The sequence below is a fragment of the Monodelphis domestica genome, chromosome 1, assembly GCF_027887165.1.
Source record: "Monodelphis domestica isolate mMonDom1 chromosome 1, mMonDom1.pri, whole genome shotgun sequence".
In the NCBI taxonomy this organism is placed as follows: Eukaryota; Metazoa; Chordata; class Mammalia; order Didelphimorphia; family Didelphidae; genus Monodelphis; species Monodelphis domestica.
Window position 1 is genome coordinate 739,187,867 of NC_077227.1, and position 17,115 is coordinate 739,204,981.

A 17,115-nucleotide genomic window follows, 5' to 3' on the forward strand; every position below is an offset into this window, starting at 1 on the left:
CATTCCTACTTTCTCTTTTGTCTTAAACTCTCTCTCCTGGATCCTTCCATCTCCTACAAATGTGTCCAAATCTCCCCTCTCCTTAGAATGACGTCAGTGGAAGCTTGCATGCCTGTTAGCTCTCATCTCCCTCTCAGCTGAATGACAGAAAGCTACCTAAACTTGGTCTCCATCTCCTCTCATCTCTGCTAAACCCTCTGTCATAGGGCTTCTGACTGTGATATTCAACTAAAATTATTCTCCCTGGTGTAACAAGTGATCTCTTAATTGCCATATCTACTGATCTGTTCTCGAACCTTTTCCTTCCTGGTCTCAGTGTAACATTTGTCACTGAAGATCAGTCACCTTCTCCTGGATTATTTCTTCTCTCTCAGTTTTCTTGACTTGCTCTATCCTGCTTCTCCTTTCCTGATTTTAGTCCAGTTCCTTAAGACTGTCCTGGGATCTCTTCTTTTCTCCCTCCATGCTTTCTAACCCTTGGAGATCTCATCAGCTCCATGATGATCTTCTCTATGCAGATGATGCTTAGATTTATATTTATCCATCCCTAGTCCCTCCTGACCTCCAGTCTCATATCTCCCACTGCCTTTCTTTATTGTCATCTTTATGTTAGCTCATCCTACCCATGAGCAATTCATGTTTTTCCAATTGTTTAGATTTAGTTGTTTTGTGTTTTTTATTTGAAAAATTGTATTTAATTAATTGATTTAGAATATTTTTCCATGCTTACATGATTCACATCCTTTCCCTTCCCTTCTCTCAACCCCCTCCCATAGCCAACGATCAGTTCCACTGGGTTTTACATGTCCCACTGCCTTTTGAATAGAATAATTGTTGTTCAGTAATTTCAATCTTATATGACTCTTTTTGCCTCCATTTGGCATTTTATTGGCAAAGGTATTGGAGTGGCTTGCCACTTCCTTCTTCAACTCATTTTACAGATGAGGAAACTGAGGAAGACAGGGTGAAATTACTTGTTCAGGTTCACCCAGCTAACAAGTATCTCATGCTGGATTTTAACTTGGATCTTCCTGACTTCAGGACCTGAATTTTATCCACTGCTTCAGTAATTCCTCTACTTTGGATTTACCAGTCATTCCTCACATAAGAAGACACCACCTCCAAACTCTCTGCCTTCACAATGGCTCAAATGTTTTCCCTCCTCACCTCCATCAGGATTTTCCTTCCTGACTCAGTCTAAATCCCACTCCCACTCCCACCTCCCCACTGGCTATTGGTATTTTCCCCTCAGAAATTACCTTCCTTCTCCTCTCCCCATAGGCATTCAGACTTATGGATTTCATATAGTCTCCCCCATTAGATTGTGAAGTCCTTGAGGACACTTCACCTAATAGCAGGAACATAATGGGTGTTTAATAAATATTTGTTGACTTCCTAACAAAGAACTTTAGGTGTATTTCAGCATGTGACCCACTTTAACACCAGTGTCTGACCTTAAGGGATCTTCTGAGCAATCTAGAAGCATCACTCCTTCAAAAACTCTTCCAAGCAATGCAAGATGAGGAAAACTTTGCCTGGGTAATTAAGGCTCTAGATTAAGAACCTAAAATACCTACCCAAATAAGGGACTCAGAGATCCTTACATCTTGCAATGAAACCAGAATTGAAATAGGACTGGTTCTTCATTTTTATTTTTTGATCCAAAATTAAGCAAAAGTCAGATTTGGCAGCAACACATTTTTCTAATGTTCTGGGAAACAGTTGGGAAAGCTAGATAAAGAATTACTCTTAAAAAAAAAAAACTCCAGTTATATAATGGGGGGGGTTGCTGGGGGAGGAATCAACTATCTTCTTTAGAACCAATCAATTGCTCTGAGGTAGAAGGGACAGTGAAGAAGGTTAATCAATTCTTTGAGTATTATTGTCGGGTACTTGTATAGTTTGGAAGAAGGGGAGGTCAATAAAATCTCATCTTTCCATCATTCATGGGGAGCTTCATGAAATGTTGGTCCAACAAACTCCTGGGAATAAAGGAGAATTCAGAGTCAAGTTAGTCACTTGAAAACCCCCTCCCTAGGGGGAGGGAGACAATATGAATCATGGAAACATGGACAACTTATGTGAAAATTTTATTGGAATAAATTTTTTAAAAGCCTTTCCTGGAAAAAAAGAGATTTAAAGCACCCCTAGAAATATTGGGATCACTAGAGCCCCCTTACCCTTAGCCCCTGAAAATAAAGCTATTGGGTAGTAGTCATTAGACAATGCCTAGAAATGGAAGTGTGGATTATACTCTTCAAGATCTTGGAAGCCCCCTCTCCCAAAGCTGCTGGTGCCCCCTCAATTATTTCATATGTGTGTATGTATAGATTTATAACACATGTGCATGTGTATATATGTTTATGTGTTTATGTTGACATATTCATATACATGCACATCTTTCAATAGAACATAAACTCCTTCTGAATTAAGAATGTTTCATTGTTTATTTTCTATCTCCCCAAGTTTCACACAGAGGTGCCACTGAAATGTTTATTGATTGACTGAGCTCACTCAACTGTTCATTGTTAATGTACTTAGACCCCAGGTGAGGGGATCTTGGAAGAGACTATTAAGGATGTGTCATCTTCATCCTCCAATTTGCTCTTAATTATACAAAATCAATTTATCAAATTTTGAAAGACATTGTTTGACATTGACCAAACTTCATAATAACATGGGTGGCAAAAATCCCAATAATTTAGCTTTAGATGGTCCCCTTTTGAACTATACTAATGGAACTACCAAAATCCGCCCCCCCCCCCAAAAAAAAGCTGATAACATCAGCAGGGACTATGAGATGATCCTCAGAGAAAAGGAAAGGGCAAACAAAGATTTGGAGGTCCATTCAATAAGTGCCCAGGGCCTGTCCACAGCTGTTTAGTGTCAGATTAAGATGTAAGCCCCATTCTTTCTGCAAACCCTACCATCTCTCTGCTTTCCAATCCTCCCTTGGTACTCTGCTCCAGCATCCCATTCATGTGAACCTTCCCTTCGCTGATACACACTGATGGAAGGTCATAGACAAGAATCCGGAAGGATGCCTTGGCCCATTGGCTGAGGGAGTGAACATGAAGGGAAGGAAGCTGGATAGGCACAGAAAGCTCTTCTCCTTCAAACAGAAATCCTGGCTGTCTCCTGGACCCTGGGGCAGCCTGATAAAGCCTCCGGACTCCTTCTCAGAAGGATGTTTTAAAATACATAAAACATGGGAATCCAGCTCTATTTAAATGCATTTGTCCATTTTTTTCCTACTCTCAGACCCCTCCCCCCCCCCATTAAGAACTCTTGCCCTGGAGGGGTCAGAATGAAAATAAAGGAAGGGCCTCTACTGGGAGATAACCCAGCCAACGGAGAGAGCCCTGGTCTCAGGCCAGGGAGAGTTCAAGTCCTTCTGATGGGACCCTGGGGAAGTCCCTTTCTTCTCAGGGTCCTATATAGGTGCCAGTGAGCTCAGAGAGACTCAGGAAACCCCAGGTCTAGACACTCTCCCTGTCTATGTGCTTGGAGAGCCTAAACTCCAGTCTTCAAAGCTCTCTGGCAAGTTAGGGGCCAGCATGAGAAACCAGCCTCCCGCGGTCCCAGCCGGCCTCCCACACTTCCAGGCACATAAAGGACAACAGGGGACCTAAACTGGGGGGATGCAGTGGTCTCAGTTTGACAATCGGTTAGTAAACTGGCCCCATCCTAAGGAAAAAAGAGACCCGGAGCAAAGCAAGAAACCCGTTCAGGTACCACGGACTGAATACCTACAAATCAGGCACTTTATTGTAATGTTTATTCGGGCAACAAACATTGGGGGGTGTCAGAAATGCTCCTGGAATGGCAGCTGTTGGTAGTTGTACGGGGCAGGCAGCGGCTCAAAGGTGGAAGCTGTAACAGACACGGTCAATGTTCCACCGGAAGGCGGCTGATGGGGAGAGAGGGTGCTCCTTACCGACTCCCCAGCTCACTCTAGACATCTCTGGCCGCCCGGCCTCTATGGATTTTTTCATTTCGGCCAATAAATGGCAAAAGGTATATACACGAAAGGGTACATTTTACGTATTGGGTAGCTCTTACGCACAATAACTACGTTTTGGCAAAGCAAACTTCAAGTCAAAGTTCACGGCGGAGGGGCGGCATCAATCCTAAATTCTGCCCTGAAGAACTCGGGTCCTTCTCTTCGGGCAGCCAGCAGGAACCGCAGCACCCCAAGTCTGGCTGGATAAGAGGAGCTCGGATCCCGCCCCGCCCCCACCCCACCCCTTCGCACTGGAGACCCGCAGAGCGGCCCCAAACCACAGACGCTCCTTTGCAGTCCGATAGGCAAGAGAAGGAAGGGCCGCGGAAGCAGACAGGCGCCAGGAGAGGCCACAAAAGAAGAGGAGAGCCGGGACCTGGCGCTCCGCTTGGGAGACTTAAGAGAGCCCAGCGGGGGCCAGCCGGCTCCGTGGGGGCCGGAAAGGTCAGGAAACTCAAGAGAAACAGCTGTCGGGCAGGCAGCAGGCGAGCCGAGCGGCCCTGGCGCAGCTCCGCATGTGCACCGTCAGGCTGCCCCTCTGCGTGAAGCTCTTGTCGCACTGCGCGCACTTGTACGGCCGGTCCCCCGTGTGCACGCGGAGGTGCTTGACCAGGTTGCCCCTGGTGCTGAACCTCTTCCCGCACTGCGTGCACTCGTAGGGCTTCTGTCCGGTGTGGATCCGCAGGTGCACCACCAGGCTTCCCTTCTGGCTGAAGCCCGTGCCGCACGCATCGCAGCGGTACGGCTGCTCGCCGGTGTGGACCCGCCGGTGCACCGTGAGGTTGCCCCCGTTCCGGAAGCACTTGCCGCAGTCCAGGCACACATAGGGCTTCTCTCCGGTATGCATGCGCTCGTGGACCGTCAGGCTGCCCTTCTGCTTGAACGTCTTCTGGCACTCGGCACACTCGTAGGTCTTGGGGGCGTAGCGCTCCTTGAAGTGGACGCTGAGGCTCATCTGGGCCTGGAAGCTGCTGGCACACATGTGGCATTGGCAGTGCACCTGCATCAGGGACAGGGGCAGCGCTGCCTCCACCGCCGCAGCCGCCGCTGCAGCTGCTGCCGCAGCCACAGGCCCCTTGGATGAGGCTGGGGTCTGCGGCTCCCGCTGGGGCTCCCGCTGCGGCTCCCGCTGCGGCTCCTGCTCCGGGGCCTCCATCTCTCAGAAAGAAGACTGTCCTTCACCTGATGGCGTGTCTGACCGGCCTTACCATGTCCTATCACTGCTCAGAGGGCCCTGAAAGAAGGAAAAGCGGGTTCTAGTGAGATGTTTAACGGCCCGGAAGGACCGAGACGAGAGAAATGAGCCCCGTCCACCCAGGCTCGCTGGAGCCCAGAGCTCTGTCCGCCAGGCAGTCCCCGGAGCCCGGAGCTGCACTTTGTTCCTGGGGAGACACCCGGAGACACCCGCGGTCCTTCCCAAAAGCCTCCCACACAAAGCCTCAGGCCCCGCGGCTGTATGTGGTTAGTGCGCCCTTGTTAAACTTCGGGAAGCCTCAGACACAAGTCAGCTCAACGCTGTCTGCACAGCACCCGCCTCCCAAGATAGTCGGGAGGATGGAAGGAAAGGATGTTTGTAAACCTCCAGCACTTACATAAAGGCTAGCTCTCCCGCTTTCCCTCCTCCATCCACTCTAGCCAAGCCAGTCGGCTCATCTGTAATTCCGTGGTCACCCGAATGAAAGCCAAGACCCTAACATCGGCGATGTCCCATCACCCTCTCTAATTCAATTCGATGCGCCAGCGGGAAGTGCACTGATTCCCCCGATCTCGCTGCATCGAACCAGCTCGACTATTACTTCCCCAGGAAAAGGGAAACTTGACAGCAGAGCAGCCTTCCTGACAACAGAGCTCCCGGAGTTCTCAGCCGCACCCCGCCACCAGCACCACCAGCATCACCAGCATCCACAGGCGTTCATTAAGCGCATTCTGGGAGTGCTGGACAGATAGAAAGAAGGACAAAAGCCTGGAGCGCTGGCCCACCCCCAAGGGCTGCAGCCACGGAAGTGTTAGCCCCATTCATTTCTGGGCTGTCCTGTACGGGAAGTGTGGTCACGGTGACGACTGCCTGGGGAAAGTCGGTCCAGAATCTGTCACAGAACGGAAACTCCCCACATGACGGAAGGTAATTCTGGACGGGTCTCTCTGGTGCTTCGGAGGCGAGGAGGATTTGCCTCCTGCCCAGATCTCCCAGGAAGTGACAGTCCTCTGCCCACTCCCCTCACACCAGTGTAAATCCTGAGGGCACTGAAGGGTCAGGTGCAGCCCCCTCCCCGCCAGCTTTCTGGGGCCAAGCTCTAAGTGGGGGGAGGTGGAGGAACGGTGCTGACTCCCCAACCCAGGCTACACCTGGCTCAGGGTAGGAGGGACGGCTCTCGTTGAAGCTGCCACCTTGGGCAACTGTGAAAAAAAACCAGAGGATTCTACAGACACTGAGGTAGATGAGGGCACGGAGGCCTCAGTTTCTGTATCTGTAAAATGTGAGCTGGGCTAGATAATCCCCTCCAGCACCAAGACTATCAACAACTCACTAGGGAGCACAGATCAAGTCTCTATGGCGGCTCCCTTACCCCGGAGAAGCTTATGGACTAAAGCAGGAGACAGGCCTAGAGTTTAGAAGACCCTAATTCAAATCCAGTCTCGGACACTTACCTGTTGGGAAACCACATGTGCCTCAGTTTCCCCATCTGTAAAATGCCACGTCCCCAAACCCAGGGCCACGGTATGACGTCACAGCGCTCGCGTGGGCGGAGAGGTTACCACAGTGACATCCCTCCCGCCCGGAGGGGTGATGTCACGCAGGGGTCGGTTGCCATGGTGATCCTACCCCCTACCCCCTTACCCACTATCACCTTGGAACCTCCTACTCGGACCCGAACTCAGTTCGATCACGGGACGGCACCTCCAGCACCGAGCAGTCACCGAACGGAGAGAGAGTCTTCTGGTTGCGGAGAAGGGGTTGCGCGCGCATCTCTTCCTTGCCCTCCTCCCCAGGCCAGAACTACATTTCCCAGAATGCTCCGGGCGGCGCAGGCCTGGAACTCCGATATCACGAAGCACTCCGTTCCTAATCATCCAGACCTGTTCGTGAAGAGTGAGGCCTACAGTCCTCACGCACCAGCACTGAGGCGAAGAGGACTACATTACCCAAAGTTCCTCCGGGGACGGAGCCAGGGCAAGTGCTTGCTGAGCAGGCGCAATCGAAAGCGTGGCCGCGGAGGCCCTTGGGAAAGGGCCTGCGCGTTAGAAGCCGTGGCCTGGAGCGCTCTGGGGCTCTGTATACACCCTCTAGTTCCTAGCATATTCGTGGCTCGGACCTGGAGGTGAATCCCGCCCCTCATTCCTCTTCCTTCCGCCCTGCCTGTACGTGAGGAGCCAGCTCCTGGAAGCCCAGGGGCGGGAGGGAGTTGAGCCCAAATAAGATGGAGGTGAGGCTCGCGCTCGTTTTCGAAATCTCCATGGTAACCATAGCCTGCGTGACGTCACCTCTTGGTCCGAAATGGGTGGCCAGAACTGCGCATGAGCAGCGCTTGAGTGTTGTGGGAAGTGCAAAATTCTGGGTGCTACCTCCTTCTCCACCGCTTCTGGGCAAACAGAGGCTCCGAGGGTGCGTAGTACCCCCAGAGTCCTTCCCTGAATGACTTCTCCAGACTTTATAGCCCTGAAAGGTTGACAAAGCACGTCTTGGTCCCTGCCAGGCTTGTTTCCCATTTCACAGATTTGGAAACTTGTCCTGGACCATTAACCACCCCTGCTGTGGACTTAGAGCGGGGAAGAGGTTCTCGTGTGTCTCGGGGATGATTGGGGGCACAGCCTAGAGAGTGAAGGATGATGGACCCCACCCCCATGCTGAGAAAGGACAGCAGCACCCACCTTTTCTTGGGTCAGAGTAGAGAATCCCGAGCTTGTTCTTCCTACTGTCCCGCCCCCATCATCAGCCAGCCAGGGTCCCAGGCACTGGGCTGGTAGGGATCTTGGGAAGCCCCTTCCCCTTTTACAGGTGGTAAGACTCAGGCTTGAGGTCCCACAGGGTCAGGAGCACCCAGGGCTCCCGGGTCCCCAGAAAGCCTCCTGAGAGGTCCGAGAGCATCAGGCTGAAGGGAAGGAGACAGAGAGACTTGGACTTTTGTGTAGCGCCTTGACCCTGAAAGAGTTCTGGGGGCTTCCTAGCGTTCTGTCCTCCCATAGAAAGTAAACTTGAGCAAGGATTGTTTGTCTTGGTCCTTGTATCCCCACCACTTACACAGTGACTGGCATTCTGTGGGCACTTAATAAATGCTTGGTGATCATGACAGAATGCCACAGCCTCAAGCTCTCCTGAATGTCCACAGTGTCTACAAGAGGGGCTTCTAAATTCAGTTCCTGAGTTGTGATTCCCAAAACACCCCCCACTGAGCCCACCAGCCAGGACCAATGGCTAGAAATGACAGGGAGATGTCAGTTCACCAAAGGGACAAGAACTGGGACCTGGACACAGAATCCAGGTACTGGTGTGGCACCTTTGGTCTCCTTGGGAGGAAGGGAATGGTCACTCTTACTGCTTGGGAAGCCCAGGATCTGCTGAGATCTGCTGATCTCAACCACTCTTTCTTCTCTCCTAGCTGTGCCTTCTAAGATTTGTGTCCTTTGAACACAAGTGACTATGGTCTCTGGAGACCTCCCTGCCATGTTCCAGGTGAGTGAAAGCTTCCTCTCTTCCTGAAATGCCATCCCAGCTTTCCAACTTGAAAGTAACCGCTGATTAAAAAAAAAAATCCTCTGGCATTTTAAAAATCTGCTAATAGCTTCTTCCACTACCATGGGAAATGCCCCTTAGGCTTGCTCTGTGGTGGGGCACTGAAGGCATTTATAACTCTTCCTGGAGATCTTGCATCAGAACCCCGACCTAAATGGGGAAGTGAGTTGGCCAGAATCCTAATAGAATTGAGAAATGGGGGCCTCATCTAATGGGCCCATTTCCTTCTTTTTTCTGGATATTTCTTGCTTTTCTGGCCATAGCATCCATCTCTACATGTGGACATTGAGATGCAAGCTATATCAATTCACTGAGATTTATAGTTAAAGGAGGGAAGCACATGACGGGAAAATCTTAAATACAAGGGCATCATCATGTGCATATGATAAAGGGGGTTAGAATGACAGGCCAGGAATTATGGAATATTTATAATTGAGATGTATGCCTCAGGAGATAGACAGGTCCAGCTTGAGGACACCAGTACAACCAATGAGAAAAATTACCTGGCCCATGTCAAATGCTAAACTAGAGATAAGGTGAGAGATAGAGGGAGAGTAAAGAATTTGGCCCAAGTCCTTTAAATGCTTTTCTTTTATAGGCATGCTGGGCCTTTCACTTTGTTCTGACATACATGACAAATTAGTAAATTACATATCAAAGAAAAACTCCTCCCCTTTGCTAGTTTTTTACAGGATACGTAGAAGTAGTCATTCTGTAGAGTCATTATTTGTGAGCAGACATTTTATTTTCCAAAATGACCAATCTGAAATTTCAGTGTTATTTTTTAGACAATTGAAAAGTTGCACTAATCTGATTTGTATTAGTCAGATAATCACAAAATAGCATTCAGATTTCAGATTGACCTCTTTGGGACATAATAAAAAACTGCAAAACACATGGAAATGGGTGAATAGAGCTGTGGATACCGATGTGTATCTCATATGATCTTCATGACAGTCCTGAGAGAAGAACTGTTTGCCCAAGAGAACAAAAGACTGTGAAGGAGAAGGCAGATGCTACAATCACTGTCTCCACATGTTTCGTGCTTTGTCATATGGTGGAGAAATTAGACTGATTATGCTTGTACCCAGAAAGCAGGTGTAGGACCAATAGACAGAAATAGAGATATTTCAGTTCACCATGGGGACAAGCTTTCTGAGAACTCTCCAGAAAAGGTGTGAATTATCTGAGGAGGCACTAGAACTGGGGGCAGGGGCTTCCTTCAAGGAACTTGCCTCCTTTTGGCCTTATTTCTGAAGATTGTTTCCTAATGCCTAGTCCAGCAGCTGGTACACAACAGGCACTTACTGTTTGGTGGCAATCATTTGTTCCTGTGCTGTCAATCCTTCATTTCAACATAGACGTCTGGAACGTTTGCATTTTCATGCAGCAGAACATGGTGCATAAAAAACTTCTGACAGGAAGACTCAAGTTCAAGACCTGTCTTTGAAGTTTTCCTAGCTTCCCATATTTATAGGAAAATTGCTTCATTCAGTATCCTTGGCCACTCTGAGACTGTCCATTCCAGAGCAAGGGCCTGATCTGAATTATGAGAGACTGAGATGGGCTTACCCTGCCTCCAAAATTAGAATTACAGTTCCTTGATCACATTTTTCTTTGGTTGCCTCCTGGTGATAAAGTAGGATGTCTTAGTACTTCTGGTATACCTTCTTAACAGAAGCTAATTGTATGCATAATGCTTATTAGCTCCCATTACCAAGGGTCCTTCCTGAGATTTTGAGGAACCCTCTGTCCACTGACTATGCCCAGTGATCAAAATGGGCAGGAGTAGAAGAAGGAAGTTTGGGAATGGGGGTGAATAATGAGTTTAATTGTGTTTAAAGTGAAAGTAGTACATCCCAAAAGAGAATGCTTCTAGTCAGTTGGGTGGCTATGTGTGAGTGAAACCCCATGGAGAGGGGAGGCCTGGAAATGTGGCTGTGGGACCTGAGGAAACCACTCATTTCTGCAGAGAAGCCATTATTCAGGTGTTTGTAAAAGGTTATAGGTTTTTTGAGGAAAGTTTGGTCTGTCCCTTAAATTAAAAAATGAGTCATTTTGGTAAGTGATAGTCATAGGGGGGAAAAATGGATTTGAAGCCAAGAGATCCAGATTCTAGCCCCTCCTCTGCTATCTGCCTCAGGCTCCTCTGTGCCCCTAAGGGGTTGGTGGAGGGAACCCTAGGTCTGCCCAGTTTTCAAATGACTTGGGAGAATTCAGGAATTGAATGAATTAAGCATTGAACTTCAGCACTGACCACAGCCTAGTCACTTTTACTTCTCAGCCTTAGTTTCCATGATCAGTCTCAAAGATGTGCAGGAAAAACTTTGTAAACTAAAGCCCTTATCTATATAAATGAGAACCAAAAGTGGTACTCTATGCAAGTGAATATTGATCCCAAGCTTGATTACACAACAGACTAAGCATGACTATATGAGAAGGACCATCGTCCAGGGAAAGGTCATAGGAATAGTCACCCTTTTGTTCTTCTTAATTTTCCTTTTCTGATTATAGAATTAAAATCACAGAAAGGGGCCAACCCCACTCCCTCATTTTGTAAGTCAGGAAATAAAGCCGATGAAGTGTTCATGACTTGGGTCACACACTGCCACTCAGTGGCAGAGCCTGACTCCTCACATTCTCTCAGCTACAGCAGAGAAAGGGAAAATGCAGATGGACAGTCAGAACAACCAGGTGGTCAAAAACAGTCAGCCATTTGTTTAAGATGGGCCAAAGCAATGTCTTAACTTTACGTTATCAAACTGTGGCAAAGCCTGCAGCTTTTCCTTACCCAAATCAGCATGAGTGAGAAATCAAAGGTTTTGCCTTAAAGTAGCAGGAAAATTGGGTATATTAAACAGTGCTCATTGGCAGTTGAAATTTAATGAAATAGGTACCAAAATTGTTTCCAGGTGTGTTTTATTCCAAATCACACCCTCTTGTGTTATAGAAATGTGGCTTTTAAGCTATCTGTTTATTACTATAGAGTTTATTTTTATATCCAAGCATAATCTACAAATTGAGCTGAAAAGGGAGTTGGCAAATGACTCCGGTCTCTTGCCAAGAACTCCAAATGGAGTCACAGAGTCAGACATGACTGAGCAACAAATAATGGACCTACCCTTTTTCTTAGTCTATGCAAAGCCTCAATGGTTAATATATGCCCTCACTAGCCAAATACCACATCACGTGGTGGCATGATGCCCAAGGGAATAAACAAACCAGCCTCCTATATTCCAAAGTGACCCATAGGCAACAGAGAAACTACCCCTGCAATTTCAGTGGTGATTCCTAGGAGTCCCATGTAAATGGTGCTTGAAGATTTTAAGTGCTTTCCTCACAACCACAGGAGGCGACTTATGAGAGGGCTTTTGTCTTTATTTTACAACTGAGAAAACTGAGGTTAGGGGATCCCAAGTGATTTGTCCATCATATGTGGCAGAGACTAGAACCATGAGCCCTTGACTTTATATCCATCCAGCATTCTTGTAGTCAGTCAGTGAATAAGCAGCATCTATTAATGTTTTTTATGTGCTAGGCACTGTGCTAGCCATAGGGAGTAAAACCATCCCTACTCATGAAGAGCTTCTTATATTTCTAATGGAAAACAGTAAGAGTGTGTGTGTGTGTATATGCATGTGTACACATACATGTGAAAAGTAAAATACAAATAAAAGCTACTTAATCATAAATTTGATAGGGAGGGAGGACACTAGCATTTGAAAGGACCAGGAAAGACTCCATGTAGAAGGGGGTGCTTGGTTGTATTTTGAAGAAAGAGAATACCATGAGGAGGGGATATATTCCATTCATGAAGGATGGCCAGTATGGAAGCAAAGACATGGAGGAGGAAGGAAAGGTCATGGCTGAGGAACAGATGAATCCAGTGCACCTAGATGGCAGAATATGATGGAGAAGAGGAATAATGGACAGGGGAACTACAAGGATAGATTAGAACCAGGCTGTGAAGAGTTTAAACCTAGCTAAAGGAGTTTCAATTTGATCCAAGAGGCAAAAAGGATTTGCCAAATTTATTGAGTTGCATAGTGACATAGTCGGATCTGCACTTAAGGACAATCTATTTGGCTGTTATTTGGTGGATAGACTGGAGAAGGAGAAAGATATAAGGTAGGGAGCACAGTCAGAAGGCCATTGCAGAACTATAGGAGAGAGGCGATAAAAGCCTGAAGGAAGGTGAGAGACAGTGAAGAGAGAAAAGGAGTCAGATTCAAGAGCAACTAGTTGACTGTGTGGGAGCAGGAATCCAAGATAATGCCAAGGTTACAAACCTGGGAGGCTGGAAGAATGACATTGTTTTCAACAGCAATTCAGAAGTTTGGAAGAAGAAGAGCAAGCTCGAGGCCAACATTGAGCCTCACTTATACATGTTTAGTTGAGAGGTCTCTGGGGGTCCAGTTTGAAATGTTCAGTCTGCAACTAGACTAGAGCTCAAGAGTTAGATTGCAACCAGAGTTATAGAACTTTGCGTCTTCTGCATAGACACAATAACTTCAACCCATGAGAATAAGAAGGTCGCTGAAGCCCAAGAAGGTCTTGGGAAACATCCATTTTATAGGCACAATATGGCAGATGAGACAGCAAAGGAGGCTGAGGAACAGTCAGAGAGTTAAAGGGCCAGGAATGACGAGGGTCATTAAATCCTCATGAAAAGAGAATATCAGAAAGATAGGACCACAGCACAACGGAAGGGAGGATAGGCTTGGGTAGGTCTTGAGAGGAATGAAGTTGACCTGAATGGTGAGTATGGCTTTTGAGGAACTGAAAGGTTAGGGAAGGAAAACGACCTGGTAGCCATGAGAAAGCCACACCCATGATCTGAATAGAGTGAAAAATGTTAGTACTGTATATTTCAGAGGAAGTTGCTGAGTGAGAGTAATAATAGCAAGGGAAGGCCAGGAAGTAGCAATCTGTACTTCCTTCTGTGGAACCAATATGGCAGGGGAGGGTATGAGTAAAGATGTAACCACTGTTGGAAAGGTTGGCCAAAGATGCAACATGAAACGAAGGAATCCAGGTCTCAGGTAAGGTAGATAGATAAAAGTAGTGTGAGAATGATCCAGAATGAAAGGAATTTTATTCATTGTGGAACAGGAATTCCAGAGGACACAGTAGCAGGGAGTGGGCAGTTAGGGTGGTACATGAGCACAGTATTATTGAAAAGGATAGGAAAAAAAAAGAGAATTGGTTGTGGGTGGCAAGTGTAATTTGGCCTTCTGATTATACCACATTGCCTCTGTATTTTACTTTAGAGTTTACTAAGGATTTTATATAGTCTCCTCTGAGTCTTGAAATAAACCTGTGGACTAAATAATGCTAAGATATTACCCTGATTTTATAAATAAGGAAACTGATACACCTTTGTACAGACTGGAATATAATCTAAAGGGACATATTTAAATTGGTTTCATCATAAACTGTGATAATCACCTGTTAAGAGATTTTAGAACAAAATGGAATTTTGAGAGCCTTGCTGTTTCCTTCCTAGGTACTACATGTGATATACTTCTTCATGAAGAGTAATGCCTGTTTATAGTATAGGCCTAGTGATAAGGTTTCTTTAGGGATATTTAATAAAAATAGTAGATTGATTAGAAAATCAACTTAAGCCATAATACCTAGAAAAATAAAACTTTTCAAGAATGATATAGAAATTAGTCAACTTCCTAAATATTATTGAAAATAGCCAGAAGAAACAGGAAAACTTCTCACAAACGGGTTTATTTACTATTCAAGCTGTTCTGTTAATAGTGGTGTTAGTTATGCTCACTAACATACTGGTATAACCTTATTTTCTTCAGATAAACATTGCCTGACCAACTGAATTCAGAATATTTCATTTTGACTGTTGATTGCCATTGCCTTCCTGCATGATTCATTCACCACCTATTTTCTTCTCACCTGTGTACCCCAAATGGAAGAGAATATCCTTGCCTTATTGTTTGGGGCCAATTTGTGAGATGAACAATTATATTCCATTCTTAAACTAATATTTTGATTCCTGTCAAACACAATAAACATTTTATTACCCTAGCATGTATATAAAAGGACATTTATAGTAACGTAGCTACTTACAGTAAAAATGGTTGCTAACATTCTCTACTGTTTTAAGATTTATAAGGATTTACATGGGTTATCACATTTGATCCACCACCTTCAACTGTTTGGAGTATAGATAAACCCAGAATATAACTAAAAATGTGTGTATTTATAAGCATACCTAGAAAGAATCCAAGGGGAACCTAACAGGCAAAGATGAAAATAAAACACACTATAATTTGATTGATCAGTCTGCAAACCAGAGGAAAAGAAATTTTTGTTGGATTTCTATGTTTATGAACTCAGCCCAGTGTCAAAGCTATGGCATGTTAGACAAGTAGGAGAAAAAGAAACAAGAAAGAATGGCAGGAAGGGAAAGTAATAATGATCAGCAAGAAAGCAGAGCCAAGGTTAGTGGAAAACAGAAATGGTGATGGTGTTAGTGAGAGAAAAATATAACTAGAACAACATAGCAGTTTGGGGACATTCAGCCTAGCCAGCTCTCTGTCAGGGGCCTGATCTGTAATACATTTTACTCTGTCAATAACTTTTATATCCACAGCATAATACAATGACTAGAGTTTATTTTATATATCTTTGTGAATTGTTTGCTGAAAAAAAGGGAAGTTATTTTAGAATGATGACTATGGAAATGTCATTGGATTTCTGATAGTTAAGTTGATAAAGAATATGAACAAGTTTTCAAAAGAAGAAATTCAAACTATCAACAACTGTATGAAAAAAATGTTTCAGACCCCCAATAAGAGACAAGATTTAAGATTTAGCACTCAAAAGGACCTTTGACACTGTCAAGTCCAACCACTTCATTTTACACTTGAGGATGTTGTGGCCTAGGGAAGGAAAGTCACTTGCCACAGTCACACAGGTAGTATTAGAGATAGGATTTGAACACAGATCATCTAACTCCAGACTGAGCTCTCACCTTTCACCTCCCACTTGTTGAATTGACAAAGAAGTTAAAAGGCAATGAGAGTATTTGAAAAGACATATAACATTGGAACAGCTCTGAACTGGACCAACCATTCTGGAAAATTATTCATAATCATGCCAGAAAAATGGCCCAGCTCTTCTTATCCTTTGATCCCATTACTTGCTATGTGTTCCCTGAGGAGGTCAGACAGAAAGAAGAGCCACAGAGACAGACATATTCATAAACAACACTGGAGGAATAGAATGACCATATACTGGGAAATGATTAAACAAATCAAGTACAAAAATGCAATGAAATGCTGCCCCAAGGCAAGATCAATCTTTATGAGAAATCAATTTACATAGAAACAAGAATTATAGGAACTGATGCAAAGCAATGAGGGCCAAATACTGTGTTAGAAACAAAAACTCAAAGATGCCAGTCTAAGGTTGGCTGCAGGGAACGGGTGGTTGGGGGGATGGATGGCCATCCGGTAGAGGCAGGAAATAACAGGTTCAGCAGGCTGCAGCCACTGGTGGGCATAGCTGCTTTGTCCTTTGGGTTTTCTGGGTTGCTTGTCTTTTGTTACAAGGGACAATCGTGGGGGAGTATATTGAAAGATGACTGACAAACCCAAGGTACACTCTGTAATTGTAAAGCCTGAGCTTGACCAGAGGAGAACGAAGAAAATATACCTCCTTCCTTTCCTATACTATAGTGTTGGGGGAATATAGGTGTGAAGTATCACATATACTAGTTGGTTTTGTCAAACTGCTTTTTATCCTTTTGTTGCAAATGAATATGTATGTTGCAAATAAAAAATTGACTGGTCCCTAAAATTAAGTGCTTCTCTTTTTTCCTTGCTTCAGTAAATCCAGGTTATCATTTCCATCCAACCAATGAGATCTTCATCAGAACCAATAACATGAAGGATGTTTCACTTCAAAAGCCAATTTCTTAGAAGACTTTTTTAAAATTCAGAAAGTAACTTAAAAATATTACAAATTTCAGTCTTAATTTTTTAAAATATAATGATAAAATAGAACTAAAACACTTGACACTAATGATTTTCTTTTTTAAAAACTAATTTAAATAAGATCCCTTAAAGGGTGATTCTTTGGGTTCTTTTTAATCCTTACCTTCCATCTTGGAATCAATCTAGGCAATGGGAGTTAAGTGACTTGCGCAGGGTCACACAGCTGGGAAGTGTCTGAGGCCATATTTGAACCTAGGACCTCCCATCTCTAGGCCTGGCTCTCAATCCACTCAGCTACCTAGCTGCCCCCTTAAAGTGTGATTCTTAACTGGAGGTAGGGGGTGGGGTAAGAAAAATCAGAAAATTTGGCTAGAAAAAAATAACATTTTTAATTTCACTAACCTCGAACAGAAATT

General features: G+C 45.3%; 1 protein-coding gene and 1 long non-coding RNA gene across 6 annotated transcripts; one reads left to right on the forward strand and one right to left on the reverse strand.

Annotated features, from left to right (window-relative positions):
• Nucleotides 1-3,742: 3,742 nt before the first annotated feature.
• On the reverse strand, nt 3,743-6,991 carry LOC103094222 (zinc finger protein 32-like). Of its 4 annotated transcripts, none has more exons than XM_007477834.3 (2): nt 6,853-6,991; nt 3,743-5,237 (listed from the first exon to the last, which is right to left on the reverse strand). In XM_007477834.3, exon 2 carries the CDS (start codon nt 5,157-5,159, stop codon nt 4,458-4,460), a length of 702 nt encoding a protein of 233 aa, XP_007477896.1. In that variant the 5' UTR covers nt 5,160-5,237; nt 6,853-6,991; the 3' UTR covers nt 3,743-4,457. The 4 variants fall into 4 exon arrangements, with proteins under 4 accessions (XP_007477896.1, XP_007477897.1, XP_007477895.1 ...); XM_007477835.3 differs by having other exon boundaries at nt 6,843-6,978; XM_007477833.3 differs by lacking the exon at nt 6,853-6,991 and adding an exon at nt 6,653-6,791.
• A 203-nt stretch (nt 6,992-7,194) lies between these two features.
• Nucleotides 7,195-16,562, forward strand: LOC103094761 (uncharacterized). 2 transcript variants are annotated; one of them, XR_459785.2, is made up of 3 exons: nt 7,195-7,323; nt 8,602-8,675; nt 14,555-16,562. It is a non-coding gene; the product is annotated as an uncharacterized LOC103094761 (long non-coding RNA). The 2 variants fall into 2 exon arrangements; XR_459786.3 differs by having other exon boundaries at nt 7,297-7,428.
• Nucleotides 16,563-17,115: the final 553 nt, after the last annotated feature.

Coding starts and splice junctions, on each gene's coding strand:
- LOC103094222 (XM_007477834.3), bottom strand. CDS start 5,159: ATGGAGGCCCCGGAGCAGGAGCCGCAGCGGGAGCCGCAGCGGGAGCCC.